Raw genomic sequence first — 16,877 nt, 5'->3', positions numbered from 1 at the left:
GCGCAGTCGGTTAAGCGTCCGACTTCAGCCAGGTCACGATCTCGTGGTCCGTGAGTTCGAGCCCCGCGTCGGGCTCTGGGCTCATGGCTCAGAGCCTGGAGCCTGTTTCCGATTCTGTGTCTTCCTCTCTCTCTGCCCCTCCCCCGTTCATGCTCTGTCTCTCTCTGTCCCAAAAATAAATAAACGTTGAAAAAAAAATTTTAAAAAATAAAAATAAACACACACAAAAATCTATTGCATTGATATATACTGGCAACAAACACAAGGATATTGAAACTGAAAAGTCAAGTTTACCAGTTCTACCAAAAGGCATGACTTACAATCACTCCAAAAAAAAATTTTTTTTTTAAAAAGAAAGAACAGAGCACGTAGGCCAAAAACTGTAAGAAGGCAATGAAAGATGAAATAAGTTAAAAAAGAAAAAATCCAAATAAATGGAGAGACATACGATATTCCTGGACTGGAAGACTGAACATAGTAAGGTAATAATTCTCTCCAAGTGGATGTAAAGGTCTCATGTAATTCCTGCAAAAATCGCATCAAGATTTTTGGTAGCTGTAGACCGGATTATCATAAAATTTATATGAAAAGACAAAGGAACTAAGGTTGCTAAGCCAATTGTGAAGAGGAAGAAGGAAGTGGGAACAAAATCAGCCTCTCCAATTTCAAGACTCATTACATAGCAACAGCAAGACCAACAGGTAATGAGACGGACCCGTAGACGCGTATTATCAACGGAACAGAACAGAGAACTTAGACCAACACAAATATACCCAAATGATACTTTTACATTTTATTTTATTATTTACTTTGAGAGACAGAGTGCCAGCAGGGGAGGGGCAGAGAGAGAGGGGGAGACAGAGAGTCCCAAGGGGGCTCCATGCTGTCAGTGCAGAGCTCAATAAACGGTGAGATCACGACGTGAGCCGAAATCAGGAGTCGAACACTTAACCGGCTGAGCCACCCGGGTGCCCCCGAAATGATTTTTAGCAAACATGCAAAAGCAGTCCAAGAAAGGAAGGCGGCCATCTCAGCAATGGTACTGGAGCGATCAGATATCCACGGACAAAAAAAAAAAAAAAAAAAATTAGCCTTGCCCTAAACATCACCCCTTGTGCAAAAATTAACTCAAAATGGATCGTGGACTTAAATGTCAAACACAAAACTGAAAACCTCTTAGAGGAAAACATAGGAGAAGATCTCCAAGATCGAAGGCAAGGAAAAGAGTTCATAGAAAACCACAATGAAAGAGACTACACAGGGGCGCCTGGGTGGCGCAGTCGGTTAAGCGTCCGACTTCAGCCAGGTCACGATCTCGCGGTCCGGGAGTTCGAGCCCCGCGTCGGGCTCTGGGCTGATGGCTCAGAGCCTGGAGCCTGTTTCCGATGCTGTGTCTCCCTCTCTCTCTGCCCCTCGCCCGTTCATGCTCTGTCTCTCTCTGTCCCCAAAAAAAAATAAAACGTTGAAAAAAAAAAAAAAAGAGAGACTACACAGAATGGCTAAAATGGAATAGAGTGATAACACCAACTGCCGGCAGGGAAACAGAGAATCTGGGTCAGTGAGACCTCGCTGGTGGAAATGTAAAATGGCACAGCCACTCTGAAACCGGTTTGGCAGGTTCTTAGAAAAACTAAACACACAACCACCAAAAGACCCAACAATTGCACTCGTGGGCACTTGCCCAGAGAAATGAAAACCTGTGTTCACAAAAATATCTGAAGGAACCAGAATGTTTACGCAGTTTTATTCCGAATAGCCCCAAACTGGAAACAACCCAGATGTCTCTCAACAGATAAATGGCTAAACCACCTGGTACACGCACGCCGTGGAATACTATTCGGCAATGAAAAAGGAACGAACTGCTTGTACACTCAACAGCCCAGATCACTCTCCGGAAAATTACGATGAGAGAAAAAACCCACTGCCCAAAGTTTACCTACTTTTCGTTCCGTTCTTGAAATGGCAAAGGTTTTTTTAATTTTTTTAAATGTTTATTTATTTTTGAGAGAGAGAGAGAGACAGACAGAGCATGGGTGGGGGGAGGGGCAGAGAGAGAGGGAGACACAGGATCCGAAGCAGGCTCCGGGCTCTGAGCTGTCAGCACAAAGCCTGAAGCGCGGCTCGAACCCATGAACCGTGAGATCGTGACTCGAGTCGAAGTCAGATGCTTAACCGACTGAGCCACCCAGGCGCCCTGAAATGGCAAAGTTTTAAAGGTAGAGAACAGATTGGTGGTTACCAGGGATTTGGGAGGCATTGGGGAGCAGGAGGAGAGTGGGTGTGGCTTCAGAAGGGCAATATGCAGGGTCCTGCGGCGCAGAGAATATTCTGTGTCTTGACTGCATTAATGTCAGTATCTCAATGCGCTGGTTGTGACACATTCTCTCATTCTGCAAGATGTCATCATTGAGAGGAATAGAATGAACAGTACACGGGATCCAAAAAAGAGACGAAACATACGGAATCTCTCTGTATTATTTCTTACAACTTCACGGGAATTGACGTTGCTCTCAAAATAAAAAGCTGATCAGAAAGAAACCTCAATCAGATCATTTCTCATCTCTACTTAAAACTCTCCATGGCTTCCCGATACACTGACTCAAAGCCCAACTTAAGCCCACAGAGATCAGCCTCTGCCTACACCCTCCTCCTCAGCTGCTCTGCTCCTGGACACGGACCTCCTCTCTGTTCCTTCGTCTGGGACCTCCCTTTCTCAGGGCCTTTGCACCGACCACCCTTCCCGATCATCACACAGAAGCTGTTTCTCCTCACTCTTTGCTCAGCATCAACATCATCCCCCCAGGGTGTCTCCTCTACCTGCTCTGAAGTAGCCCCAGTCCGTGCCCGGCCACATCACCCTATCTGAAGGTGACGCACTCATTACGAGGCAATATTTTTTCTCGTTTTCATATTTAGCTGAATATAAAGTCCATGGGGAAAACGACTTGGTCTTACTCTCCATCACGTTCCCCTCTGGCACACAGTAGGGCCCTCCATGAATATTTGCAGGAAGGGCTGAGCGGGGGGAAAAAAAATGCAAGCAAAGAGGTCTGCGTGGGGCTCCTGGGGGAGAGGGTAGGGGCCGGGGAGGCACTGGGGGCACATGCCCGTCCCCAAGTGCATTCTGAACACTACCACACCCTCCCTTCCCCCACCTGCATACTTTTGTCATAAAAATGTCATCAGGATGTAATGACATAACGTGCTGACTTCCAAGCCTTCTGCCAAGAGAGGCCCCACCAAGGATTACAGCCATGCCGATCCCTAAATCCAACTATGCAGAAATGCAGAAACCCCTTCTTCCCGCCACGGCCCCGCACAGACCCGGCAGCGAGCAGCCGCGGGCAGCAGGGGGGGCGCCAGTGCAGGTGCCCCCCGCCCTCGGGCAGGAAACGTGCTCCTGCGCTCTCTTGCCAGCCACTCGTCATTCACCTGACATTTGTACCTCCTTTCAGAGTCCTACCAAGGTCCTGGGGTTTGTCACGGCCAACACTGGCCTAGACACGCCTCAGCACTGAATCCCCAAAGCCCTCCCACGAGGCAGGTCCTATCGTCATTTTTACAAAGGAACCAAGTGAAACCCCAGCCCCCACCCCTTCTCTTCCTACCCCCGGCTCCACCGCCCGCTCTGTGTGCAGACCCAGCCCACGTCATCCAGCTCCAGCCAGGCCAGCCCCTCCTGTAAACAGCCACCCTCGCCAGCCCCGTGGGCTTCGGGGTGTACCCACCACGCACAGTCCCCCAGATTCGGGGACGAGGCCAGAGCCGAGCCGGAAGCCCTCAGGGCTATTTACCCAGGTGGCCAGAGAATGGTCCAGAAGAGGGGCTTAGGCTCCCCCTGGCCCCACGGACTGCTTGCCCGCAAGGAGGAACATGGCTGGAACAGCTGGAGGAGGGGCCAGGACACGGGTTCTTCTTGCCTGGGTGGGAAGTCCATTTGCCCCAGGAGCCCTGCTCTGTGGCCCAGGGGGTGGGGGCAGGCAGGGTCCCCATCATGCCTGGTGCCGCCGCACCGCCCACAGCTCCGGAGGTGGCAGAGGCAAGAAATACGGAAACCTAGAAACTTCCACGTAAACGCTGAGGTTGAAACGTGTCAAGGCACACTGGGCAGCCAGGACTATAAGCAACACGACACGACACAAGGCAGCTCTGGGGGGGCTCGGCCGGGGTTGGCCATCCTAACCTCAGGGGGGAAAAACGCAGCTTCAGAGCGTGATGAGGTTGGCCGTCCACTAAGGGCTGCTCCCGGGGCGATACGCCTGGGATCTGCTTCCGAGCTCAGCCATGGCCCAGCCCCGGCTTGCATGCCCACGGCACTTCTCACAAGCCCGCCTCACATCATCCTCCGACAGCCCCCTGGGGAAGCCTTCTACCGCCCCTACTTTAGAGTCAGGGACGCCCAGGCTCAGAGGACAAATCCTGACCGGTGAGACCTCAGGGGAACCTCCGGGGGGCCCTGGAAAAGACAGTGCCCTCTGATAGGAGGCAACCGTGCACCACATCCCCGGGCTCCTTTATTTGGGAGACTGTTGTTGATGCCCGGAGCTGCGGCCGCCCTTCTGTGACCGTGCAGAGCGACACGGCAGACACACAGGAGCTGGCAGAGAGTGAAGTCCACGGGGCCCAAGATCTCGAGAATACTATTGGCTTAATAACTGCACTGGGACAGAGCTACACAATCCTGGGCTGTTTCATACCTGGATAAATCCCCTCACAGAAAACCCCAGCTCAGGGAAGCCCAGGGTTGGGGGTCCACACCCCGTCTCTGGCTCCACTCTCAGGGCAACTTGCTCCCGCACAGCAGAGATGACAGATGCGACTGTGTGCCTGTTTCTGCTGTGGTTTGACGAATGCCCCCCACCACCACCACCACCACCGCTACTCGGTCATGGGCTCCCCAAGTCAGGGCCTGGTCTGGGTTCTCACATCACGCTCTCCTGAGGCCTCCCCAAGGCCTGTACGCAGGAGGAGGTCAACAAGTACTTATTTGGTAGAGGAAAGGGGCTGGGTCATAAAATCTCAGGAGCATCCTTCTGGGGCCTGTAAACCCAATTCAATCCTTGTGACTATTCTTTTTTTTTTTTTAATTTGTTGTTGTTTGCTTATTTTTGGGAGAGAGAGAAACAGAGCAAATGAGTGGGGGAGGAGCAGAGAGAGAGAGGGAGACACAGAATCCAAAGCAGGCTCCAGGCTCCGTCCGAGCTCCCAACACGGGGCTCGAACCCACAAACTGCGAGACCACGACCCGAGCCCAAGTCAGACGCTTAATCGACTGAGCCACCCAGGTGTCCCTTTGTGACTATCCTTTGGACCTTGGGCAAGTCACTCTGCTCTCTGAGCTTCAATCTCCCAGTGGCGAGTTTGTGGATCAGTTTATAAGACAAGGACTTGCCTTCGCAACAAACTGTCTTATTCACAGTTCTCACCATCACGCACACCCTGTGCAGGAATTCAAAGTGTTCTGACACCTTTGATCTTGAGCACAGAACAGACGCTGTGTTGTTGCACACGGTGACCAGCGTTAAGATAAAGCGGGATAAGGGGCTGGAAAGTGACAGGTGCCAGGGAGGAAAGCCACTGAATCAGGTCAGGAGATTCAGCTGTTCCAGGGCTGAAACCGGGCTGGGCGGAAAAATGAGCAGATGTGAAGGCCCTGAGGAAGGACGGGGTGGTCCATGTGGACAGAGCCCAAGGAACAGGGCAGCCCATGGAGGGCTCTGGGGTCAGGAGGGGAACAGGGTCCATGTCACGTGAGACGCTGATCAGCGGTGGAGAGGGGTACAGACTTTACCATAACAGAGACGGAAGCTTCTGGAAGGTTTGGGGCAGGGCAGTACCTTGATCTGACAGAGGCACTGGAGAGACCAGCGAGCAGCTACTATAAATACAACGCCTCTTATATATGAAGCCAGCAAACCCTGGACCGGGATGGGAGCGCACACGGTGCCCCAGGTGGCCAGGGAGCTGGTGACAGCGCCACACCCGGCCGTCCTTCCTCTCCCTGCCCAGCCGGCAGCCCAAGGCCAAAGACTGAGGGGATGCACCCCAATCCTAACTCAGATAGGAGTTACTGGAGAGAGAGGAACACCTCATTCCTGAGCAAGTAATAGTAATTTCAGTGGCAGTGATAATTGAGAGCAGAAATACGGAATTCCTCTAAAGAAAGAGAATTAAGTCTTACTCAACAAAGGGAAGGCGCAGGACAAATGTGTGTCTGATGTGACCGAACATTCTGTTCTCAGCTCCTAACGCCAAGGAGAGGGAGAGAACTCTCCGAAGGCCTGTTAAACACCCACACTGAGGACCAGACCCTGATGCTTCTGAAAAGTGTCCAGATAATTGCTGGAGTCCTAAAGCAAAGGGCAGTTGTGAAAATTAGTGATCATTTGGGAAATTTGTCCGGTTGAGGTCAGAGATTCAGTAGTTAGCTTATGTGGCTTTTCTTAAAGATGGCTTATTGTATTTTTTACAAAGTATAAAAGCCTCAACTTATCATTTTGACATGAAGAAAGCCGTCCTTCCAAGGGTTTTGAGTTAAGGAATCCTGATGGCCCACTTTTTAAATTCTTTTTAATGTTTATTTATTTTTAGGAGACAGAGACAGAGCACAAGCAGGGGAGGGGCAGAGAGAGAGGGAGACACAGAATTTGAAACAGGCTCCAGGCTCTGAGCTGTCGGCACAGAGCCCGATGTGGGGCTCAAACCCATGAACCATGAGATCATGACCTGGGCCCGAGTTGGATGCTTAACCGACTGAACCACCCAAGTGTCCCAAATTCCATCTCTTGGAGAGAGCTGTTCCCAAGCTTGGCTCCCCTCTACAAAAAGCAAGATGCAGGTGTTCGAACTGAGGCGGGTATAGCCTTGCTTCTCAGGGGCCGGCCTCCCTATTGGAAGAGCGGGGCACCCATTCCTCACACTGAGCTGAGAGCCGAAGTCCACCCTGTTGGGGTCACTTACAGACCAGACTCCAAAGACCCTTCTCTCAGAAGATGCTCCTAAGATCCAGAGGTGGTGACCTGGTCATCTGAGGCTTCCTGCTGATGACAAAGGCAGGGAAGACCCAGGAATTCAGCTCCTGGGGGCCCAGGGGAGTTAAGCAAAGGGCGGGGGGGGCCTCTGTGCCTTCTGCTGAAAAGGTAGGTGGGGGGGTCAGCATCTGTTTCTTCATTTACGGATCCACTGGCCATCCCTCCAGCACAGCAGTTAAAAGCAGACCTTTCTCTTAAAATTTAAAATGGACACATCTGGGTGCCTGGGTGGCTCAGTTGGTTGAGCGTCTGACTCTTGATTTCAACTCAGATCATGATCCCAGATCATGGGATCGAGCCCCACGTCCAGCTCCACGCTGAGTGTGGAGCCTGCTTAAGATTCTCCCCCTCCCTCCTCCCTTCTGCCCCCCCAAAATAAAAAATAAAAATAAAATAAAATGGATGTCTCCACTTAGCCATTCCCTTTATAGAAGGAATAATTGCAAACATACTCGTGTATAATGTGGACCCCAAGCTAAGAACCTCTACTGTTAAAACGCTATGGGGGCGCCTGGGTGGCGCAGTCGGTTAAGCGTCCGATTTCAGCCAGGTCACGATCTCGCGGTCCGGGAGTTCGAGCCCCGCGTCAGGCTCTGGGCTGATGGCTCGGAGCCTGGAGCCTGTTTCCGATTCTGTGTCTCCTTCTCTCTCTGCCCCTCCCCCGTTCATGCTCTGTCTCTCTCTGTCCCCAAAATAAATAAAAACGCTGGGGAAAAGAAAAATTAAAAAAAAAAAAAAAACGCTATGAAAAAATTTTTAAATTATGAAAATAGGGGCGCCTGGGTGGCTCAGTCAGTTAAGCATCCGACTTCAGCTCAGGTCATGATCTCACGGTTTGTTGAGTTCAAGCCCCGCGTCAGGCTCTGTGCTGACAGCTCAGAGCCTGGAGTCCGCTTCGGATTCTGTGTCTCCCCCTCTCTCTGCCCCTCCCTTGCTCACACTCTGTCTGTCTCTCTCTCTCTCTCAAAAATAAATAAACATTAAAAAATTTTTAAAAAAACGTGTAAAAGTGTCCGACACTCGATTTTGGCTCAGGTCATAACCTCACAGTTTCGTGAACTCGAGCCCCAAGTTGGGCTCTGTGCTGACAGTGAGGAGCCTGCTTGGGATTCTCTCTCTCTCTCTCTCTCTCTGCCCCTCCCCCACTCATGCTCTTTCTCTCTCAAAATAAATAAATAAACTTAAAAAAATCTTTTAAACATGTAGAAGTGTTAAATACATATCATGATGCTGACTGAAGTACAGTCTGTAGCAGTTAAAACGAGGAAGCCAATTTAAATATCCATTCGTTGAGGACAAGGGGCATCAATGATGATGCTTCACTGCAATGAAGGGGCTTTGAACAGCCGTTAAAAAGGAGGTGGCTGTACGGGAAGTGATTGCAAAATATTGTTCTGGGGGGAAGCAAGTTGCAGGACAAAAGAACACCATCTGGTCTTTGTTTAAGGAAATGCATATATGTGTATAAGAGGAGCAGAGTCCGTTATAGAGGAGGCACAGAGGAGACGTACCGTTAATACTAATAATGGGGATCATGTAGGTGTAATTCGAGAGGAACAATGCTCAATTTCTGTAATATTTGGGATTTTTTTTTTTTTTGGACAGTGAGTATATATCACGTTCTTCCTAATAACAATGACAGCAATAACCATGAAAGGTAGAATGAAAAATCTAGAAAAGAAACAAGCCACCCTCTCCCCGGCGAGCTCTGCAGCCTGTGTGGCCCAGGACCAGAATCGCTGCCGCATTCGTGGGTCCCAGCAGAGCAGCTGCAAAGCTGATTCTGATTCTGGGCATTGGCTGCACGCTGAGCCCTGTAGGGGGCACCACTGTGCAGGCAAGGGCCCCGACCCCCGGGCTCATCCATCCTTGGTGATGAAAACACACCCAATTTATGATGACCCTGGGATGGTTAATCTGTGTCACTCTGGTTAGACCAGAATACCTAGATATTTGGTCACACACGAATGGGGGTTGCTGTAAAAGTTTTTTTTTTTAAGTTTATTTATTTTCAAAGGAGGGCAGAAGGGCAGAGAGAGAGAGGGAGAGAATCCCAAGCAGGGTCTGCGGTGTGTGGCAGATGTGGGGTTCGAACCCACAAACCTTAGATCATGACCTGAGCCGAAGGTGGACGCCTAACTGACTGAGTCACCCAGGCGCCCCAAAAGTGTTTTTTTTTTAATTGAAGTGTAGTTGACATATAGCTAGTTTCAGGTGCACAACATCGTGGCTGGACAATTATATACATCACAAAATGCTATGATAAGTGTCTTCACCGTCTGTCACCATACCAAGTTATTCCCATATTACTGACTATATCGCCGATACTGTGCTTTTCACCCCGTGACTCTTAATCTCATGACTTACTTTTCCCAAACCACTCTGGCAACCACTAGTTTGTCCTCTGTATGTATGAGTCTGTTTCTGGTTTTTTGTTCGTTTGGGCAGGATTTGGAATTTGAGAAGGGTGGTCCCAGGCAGAGAGGGGCAAAGGGTCTTGGAGGCAGAAACCCACGGCCGGACAGGTGTGGAGTGGAGAGTAAAGGAAGCTGGAGCCAGAAAAGGGACTGGAGGGGGAGAGGACTAGGAGGCAGATGAGGTGGGGTCTCAGAGACCTCGAATGTGGCCCCAGGAATTCAGATCTCTTCCTATGAATCTGAGAGCTGCCTGAGGGCTGTGGGTGGGGGCTGTAAGAGAGGTGGGGCCGTGAGGGGCGGGGCCGTGAGGGGCGGGGCCATGAGGGATGGGGCCTGAGGGGCGGGGCCTGAGGGGCGGGGCCATGAGGGGCACAGCTGAGTAGAGTGGGGGCAGTCAGGGGCGGGGCTGAGAGGGGTCTCACCGGCCCTTCTCCATCCCCCTGTCCCCTCCGCCCACTCGCTGTCTATGGTGCTCTTCTGCTCATCAAATGCCCCCTGGATTATGAAGGTCTTTCAGGGTAGGAAGCGTGTCTCTTTCATCTGGCCCGCACATACCCGCCCCCCATGGTCTGTGCACAAAAGGTGCTGCGTAAATGCATGCTCAGTTCTTGTTTCCAAGCGTCAACCCCCCTCCCCAGCAGCTTGTGCTGGGGTCCGATTCATCCAAAGGAGCAGAAAGGAAGAGCAGAGGTGGCCAGCCCCACAGCCTTTACCTCACAAGGTTGGCACAGGGCCCGGGCCACCGGCAGCTCTGGTACACGCGCTGGACCACGGTCTCGGAGCCATTCTGCACCTGGCAGGACACCGTCCGCGTCACCGTGTGATGGCACCAGTGCCTGTGGGGAAAGCAACAGTCGTGACGTTATTACTGAGGGGCTGACTGCGGGTCAAAAGGCCGTGATGGTTGAGGAGGGGCCCCTCCACGAGGCTGGGGGATAAGGGGCCCACTGAGACCCTGGGACCAGGTCCAAGGGGAAGGGAGAGTAGCCATACCCTTTGGCCACCAAGTCCTGGCATCATACCTGTCATCAAGTCCTCAGAATCAACCCCTGCCCACAGAGAAATCCCACTCTGGTGAGGAAGAATAAGAAGGAAGTGATTAAGAGGCGCCTGGGTGGCTCAGTCGTTAAGCATCCGACTTGGGCTCAGGTCAGGATCTCACGGTTCTTGGGTTTGAGCCCCGCATCAGGCTCTGTGCTGACAGCTCGGAGCCTGGAGCCTGCTTCAGATTCTGTGTCTCCCTCTCTCGCTACCCCTCCCCTGCTCACGTTCTGTCTCTCTCTCTCTCTCTCTCTCTCTCTCTCTCTCTCAAATAAACATTGAAAACTTTAAGAAAAGGAAGTGATTAAAATCCACAGGAACCCGGGGCCATAAGTGCAATGAAAGGACACACACAGGGAGCTATGGGAACACAGTAGGGCACCGGACCCCGGTCCTAAGAAAGGCCAACCACCTGAGTACCGAAAGGTAACCGTCAGCCCACAGCAAATGCAATTACAGGTGGACCAAAGGTTGGAGGAAGGGGAGGAGCCAGGAGAAAGGCACGGTGCCTGCCAGGCTAGATGTGGGTCTTATCATGAAGTCAGCGGGGAGCCATTGAAGGACTCCCCAGAGGGATGCCCCACGGGTCTGAGTTTAGAGCACTTCCTCTGGTGCACTGTGTAAGAGGTACAGAGGCCTGAGCTGGGGTGTGGCAGTGGGGAGGAAGGGACATACGCAAACAACATGGAGATTGGATCCAGATGGCAGAAAAGCACATACTCCCGTCTCCCCCTTCCATCCCCAGATCCTAGAAACTGGAAATCTAAAAACAAGCCCCTGTTGGGACATCAGCAAGATGGTGGATAGGAGATCCCCCATTCACACACACACAACCCGCCACCGTCCCCCCTCCCCCCCACTCAGTAACAATAATGTGGCAGCCAGCCACGGACAAAAATGCCTTTGCGGAAGCTTTGGGATTTTTGTAGACCGCATCTCTTATAAGGGGTCAATATCCAAAACATACAAGGAACTCAAAAGACTCAATAGCAAAAAAACAAATAGTCTGAGTTTAATGGCCAGAAGGACCTGAAGAGAAATTTTTCCAAAGACATACGGACGGCCACCAAGTATATGAGAAGGCGCTCGACATCACTCAACATCAAGAAAACGCAAATCGAAACGAGAGGTCACCTCACACTCGTCAGGATGGCTACTATCGAAGGGAAATAAGGTAACAAGTGCTGGTGAAGGTTCGGAGAAAAGGCAACCCTGGTGTGCTGCTGATGGTGATGTACCTTGGTGCAGCCACTTTGCTAGGTTCTTGAAAGAAATTAAAAACGGAACTACCATAGGATTCAGGAATTGCACTTCTGGGTACATATCCAAAGGAAACAATATCAGTATCTGGAAGAGATCTCTGCACTCCATGCTCACTGCAGCATTATTCACAACAGCCAAGATGGAAACCGAAGTGTCCATCCATGAATGAATGGACAAAGAAAATTTAGAACACACACACACACACACACACACACACACACGACAGAATGTTATTCAGCCATAAAAAAAGGGGTCCCTGGGTGGCTCAGTCGGTGAAGCATCTGACTCTTGGTTTCTGCTCGGGTCATGATCTCACAGTTCGTGGGTTCAAGCCCCCCACTGGGCTCTGTGCTGACAGTGCAGAGCCTACTCGTGATTCTCTCTTCCCCTCTCTCTCTACCCCTCCCCTGCTTGCTCTCTCTCTTTCTCTCAAAATAAATAAATAAGCTTTAAAAAAAAAAAAAGATTGAAAAAAAAGGAAGGAAATCCTACCATTTGTGATAACGTGGATGAACCTGGAGGATGTTATGCTAAGAAGCCAGACACTGAAAGACAAATGCAGTGTGATCTCATTTGCATGTGGAATCCAAAACCACAAGCACCAGAGACTAGAAAAACCAGAGTAGCACAGGGGTTGCCAGGAGTTGGGGGAGGGCGGGAGGAGAGGGGAGATGGGGAGATGTTATCAAAGAACACAAACTGGCAGTTGTAAGATGAGTAAGTTCCGGGACCTAATATACAGATTAAATCTGCACATGGTGATTATAGTTAATTATACTGAATAGGGTACTTGAAATTTGCTGGGAGAGTAGATCTTAAGTGTTCGCACCACAAACCAAAACAAACGATGGTAACTATGTGAGGTGATGAATGTTAATCATCTGTAGTAATCATTTTACAATGTATATGTATATTAAGTCATCATGTTGTATACCTTTGGGGGGTTGAAGCATGGGGGGGAAATACCTGCTTTTTTAAATTTGTCGATCATAACTCAATAAAGCAGAAAATATAAATAAATAAAAATAAAACTCAGCCAGAAATTTTGAGGAACTAAAAGTCAGTAGAACAAAGTTGAAGGAGGCACCAGAAACACACGGGGAAAGGGACTCAGGAGCAGCTGATGCGGCTAGTCCGATAGAGGAGGGACCCAGAGGTGACTACCAGAGGACCACAGTACAAGGAGTCAGATGGGTAGGACCTGATCCCTACCCCTGCTGATGTCGAGAATCAGGCATTGGGTTCACCTGCCAGGACACAGGTGTGGTTGGAAGTGGGTCCCTCAAAAGCTGATGACCCCCCCCCCCGGAGAAACCGCGACCCTCTTGAGTTTATACAACTGCATTCTTGCACATTCCTTCTCTACCCTGCACCTACTACCAGCCCTCCAAGAGGCAACAAAGCAATAAACAGTAAAAGAGACAAACCAGTGGGAACCCCCAAATACCACGATTCTCAAATTATTCCAGAAAAAAAGGCCAGCACCGTGAAAGAAAGGCATCAGCTCAACAGACAATAAATCGCACTTCAGGAAAAGACAACTCCTAAAGCAAACAGATGAAGACAATTTTTTAAAACATAATTAATGTCCTCGAAGAGATAAGAGGATTGTGCACTTGTAAAAGATATTACGAAATGGGAAAAAAAATGAGATCGCTTGGAAATGAAATATACGATGGTAAAAACCAAAAGCTCAACAGATGGGCTGAAAAACCAGCATGGAAACAGCCAGAGAGAGAGCAGATGAGCCGGAAATCCAAGCCATGAACTTTCCAAGGATATACCGCAGGGGGAAAAGGAGATGGAAAATACGGGAGAAAAGGGGAAAGACCCAGAATACAGACTATGTGCCAACCTATGTCGATTAGTAGCTCTGGAATGGGAGACTGGAGAGAGCAAAGGGAATACACACATGAAGAAAGAGAAAAGAGAGTTCAACAAAGACATGAGCTCTTGACAGAAAGAGCCCACTGGGGGCTAAGCAAGATGAACACAGACAGACACACAGTGATGAAACATCAGAAATCTCAGGATGCAGACAAAATACCAAACGCTAGAGAAAGGAAAGGAACACAGACTATCTACAATAAGCTGAAATTAGATCTTAGCAGCAGCACCAGATTCATGAAGAAACAAAGTGGTTTTGGGGTACCCGGGTACCCCAAAACCAAGAAAAGAATTCCACAGATTTAAAATCATACATAAATATTATGTGTGACCTTGCGTCGAAAAAAGTCAAAATCTTGACAATTTTCTAGGAAAATTGCAACATTTGCACAGTCAGAAAGACCACAGAAATAACCAAAAGTCCATCCCTCTCCCCAAAGGCACCTGGAGACCTAGTTCAAAACATGGTTCCGCCATCAACTTGCTGTGTGACTTGAGCCAAGTGACGTCCCCTCTCTGAACCTCAGTTAAAAAAAAATTCCACTTTTCAAGGTTATGGTGAGGGCCACACGAGCAGACTGAGGTTAGTGATGGGAAGATCATGTGGTCCTACCTAACCCAGAGTCTCGCTGACTGGCTGGCTCCTGAAACCCCAAGTGTTCATGAGAGCCCAGGGACTGACCTTCCTAATTTGCAGATGGGAGAAGTAGTGGCCAGTTAAACCTCACAGAGCACAGCTCAAACCCGATGCTGAGCTGGGAAGGGAACCCAGCCTTCCAGCCCCGGGGACCAGCAGGGTCCCACCTCCCCCGTACGAATCTCCACTCTTCCTCCTGCCAGCTCGCTCTGGAAATCGTGCGAGATGTCAGCGGTCTGGGCTCTTCCTCCAGCTCTACCAAGGAGCATCAGTGCCACCCAGGCACCCAGCATGATTCTCTTCTGGACGAACCAACCCAAGGACAGTGCTCCGTCCCGAGATCCGTCCCCGGCGCCTGGAACAGACAGGCCGTCCAGCCATCTCTGAATCACACCGGGTCGGGGTGTTCTATAGGGAAATGAGCTGTGAATTGCAAAACATTTTCAAGTGCCTCGATTCATCATCTCCAGACATTTGATCTTTTAATGGGCTGTAAATGGCTTCCCAAAATCAAAACGTGGCCAAAAACAACGAAGGAGGCAGGCAGAGACAAGGAGAGAGGGATCCAGGTCTTTTCGGATGGAATTCAAAACCCCGTTCATCTCCAGGCACCACGATCGCAGGAAATCTTGGTGTCAGGCTCTCTGCTCCCGTGTGGGGTCCGTCTTAGGATCCCCATGTCCTGAACATTAAGTCTACGTCTGGGTGGCACCCTCTGAGCACAGGGTGCACGGGTGGTGGGTGAATAGAGCTGTATGTACTACAGAATTAACTCCACCCAGAGACCGGCTTGGCAGGAGACATGTATGTCCCTTTTACGACTCTCTTGGAAGGACTGGCCTGAGAGCACAGAATTGGGGAGCGGTGGGGCTGGTCCTTGAACTGCCTGGGCAGCGAGGGTGCCCTTAGCGGCCCTCACCAGGACAGGAGGGACTGGCATTATCTTCGGGCAGCAAATGTCTCTTCGACGTCTCATCTCTCCCTCTCCAGCTGGGTTCTCATGCAGGGTCCAGGAGGGGAAACTCATTCTCAGCCCTGGGGACAGAAGGGCTCCCCTCCAGGTTCCTTTTCCTTATGAGACAAGCTCAGTCCCCGATAGGGTGGAACAAGTGACTTGGCCCTGCTCCAGGAGACCCCGAGGCCGCTCCTACGGCAGTTTTCACCGAGCTAAGTGTTTGGCTCCATGGCTTGGCCAAGCTCCGAAACTCTTAATTTAGGGCCCTTTGGGACAGCAAGTGCTAAGTGGCTTCAGGAAATCAGGGCACAATGGAACGGGAGGGCCTTCAGGACACCCCCAGCCATGCCCACCTCTGAATGCAACTAACCAACTGGTCTCCGACGCTGCCTGCCACCCAGGGAGGTGGCAACACAGCAGCCCCTCCTCCCCACAGCCCTGGTCCAACCCCGAGCCCCCCAGTTCTCCCATCTGAGCTTTGCTTTGGGACTTGATCTCACTCACACTTTCCCTCCATCCGCAGGACCCCAAGCTCTGAGCCTGAACCAAGCCCCAGGGCTTTGACCACGTCCTCCCCTCCCGGGAGGATCACCCAGTCTGCCCCCTTTCCCTCGTCCCGTGCTCTGCTCCGCCCTCATGTTGAGTCACCTCAGTGATTCCCCTTGAACCCTGACATAGGCCCTACTTGTCTAGACAGTGGTCACGCATCACCATAGCCCGTGGGACACTTCAATGGTCCAGCACTGAGCACATCGCCATCCAGACCCAACTTAGTGCATCTTGGAAACGAACACCACCAAGCTCCTGGCCCCTCTACCCAGAAGCCCCAGCAGCCAGTGGCCCCAGACTCCACCCTCTCCGTCCCCCACTTCCCATGGCTAACTAGCCCGCACGCCAGGCAAGCCCACCTCCTACACCCCTCTCTTGCTCCGTCTGGATCTTGCACCTGGACAGCCTGGGTACCTGCTGGTCCCCCAGCCTCCAGCCCTGTCCCCTGCAGTCTCCTCTACATGCCACCAGAGGGCACTCCCTAAACCACAAATCTGTCCTGTCCCCGGAGTCACCTCCCCTCTCCAAACCCTCCCTCAGCTCCCCATCCCCCAAAGCTCCCACCCATCTTCCTGGTCCCACCTCCCAGCACGCTCCATGTTGCCACCCACACTGGCACGCTGTCCCCCCTGGCGCGCCATCTCCTCTTCTTCTGTTTGGCCAACTGCCACTCCACCGGTCTTTATTCAGGCTCTGCCCCCTCCTGGACGCCCTGGCCAGGAAAGGACTCTCTCTTCACGCTCCGCAGGGTCCCGGGCACGCCTCTGTCTCAGCCCTAATCGTATTAGAAAACTATAGGCTCCCAAGGACAGTGGGCTCAGGGCAGGCCTCGTAAAGGTGTGCCGATCTGACCCCAGGCCCTATGTCCCAGCAGGACCTTCTCTCATCCACATTCACTCACTTACCAAACACCGTTTCTCAGGCTCTAGGCCCTGAGCCCCACAAGGTCTGCCCCCATGCCTGCGACCGCCCATCTCAAGGTTAAGGGTATTGAGTTCCAGGCCCCCCTCCACTTGGCCCTGATCATTCGAATCACCTGGCCATAACCCTGCCCAACCTCCAGAGGCCAGTTCCAGGGGCTCTGCCTGCCAGTTGAG

The 16,877-nt window shown here is 51.2% G+C and overlaps 1 protein-coding gene across 2 annotated transcripts in view; it reads right to left on the bottom strand.

Annotated features, from left to right (window-relative positions):
* The window catches only part of COL26A1 (collagen type XXVI alpha 1 chain), a 164,298-nt gene that overhangs the window by 107,757 nt on the left and 39,664 nt on the right, over positions 1–16,877 (bottom strand). For both annotated transcript variants that reach the window (XM_043559775.1, XM_043559776.1), the window contains exon 2: positions 10,162–10,284. In XM_043559775.1, coding sequence (XP_043415710.1) covers positions 10,162–10,284 — 123 coding nt within the window. The remainder of the gene's footprint in view (positions 1–10,161; positions 10,285–16,877) is intronic.

This window comes from Prionailurus bengalensis, chromosome E3 (assembly GCF_016509475.1).
Source record: "Prionailurus bengalensis isolate Pbe53 chromosome E3, Fcat_Pben_1.1_paternal_pri, whole genome shotgun sequence".
In the NCBI taxonomy this organism is placed as follows: domain Eukaryota; kingdom Metazoa; phylum Chordata; class Mammalia; order Carnivora; family Felidae; genus Prionailurus; species Prionailurus bengalensis.
The sequence above is the reverse complement of the archived record's forward strand: the minus strand, read 5'-3'. Positions and strand labels throughout refer to the sequence as shown.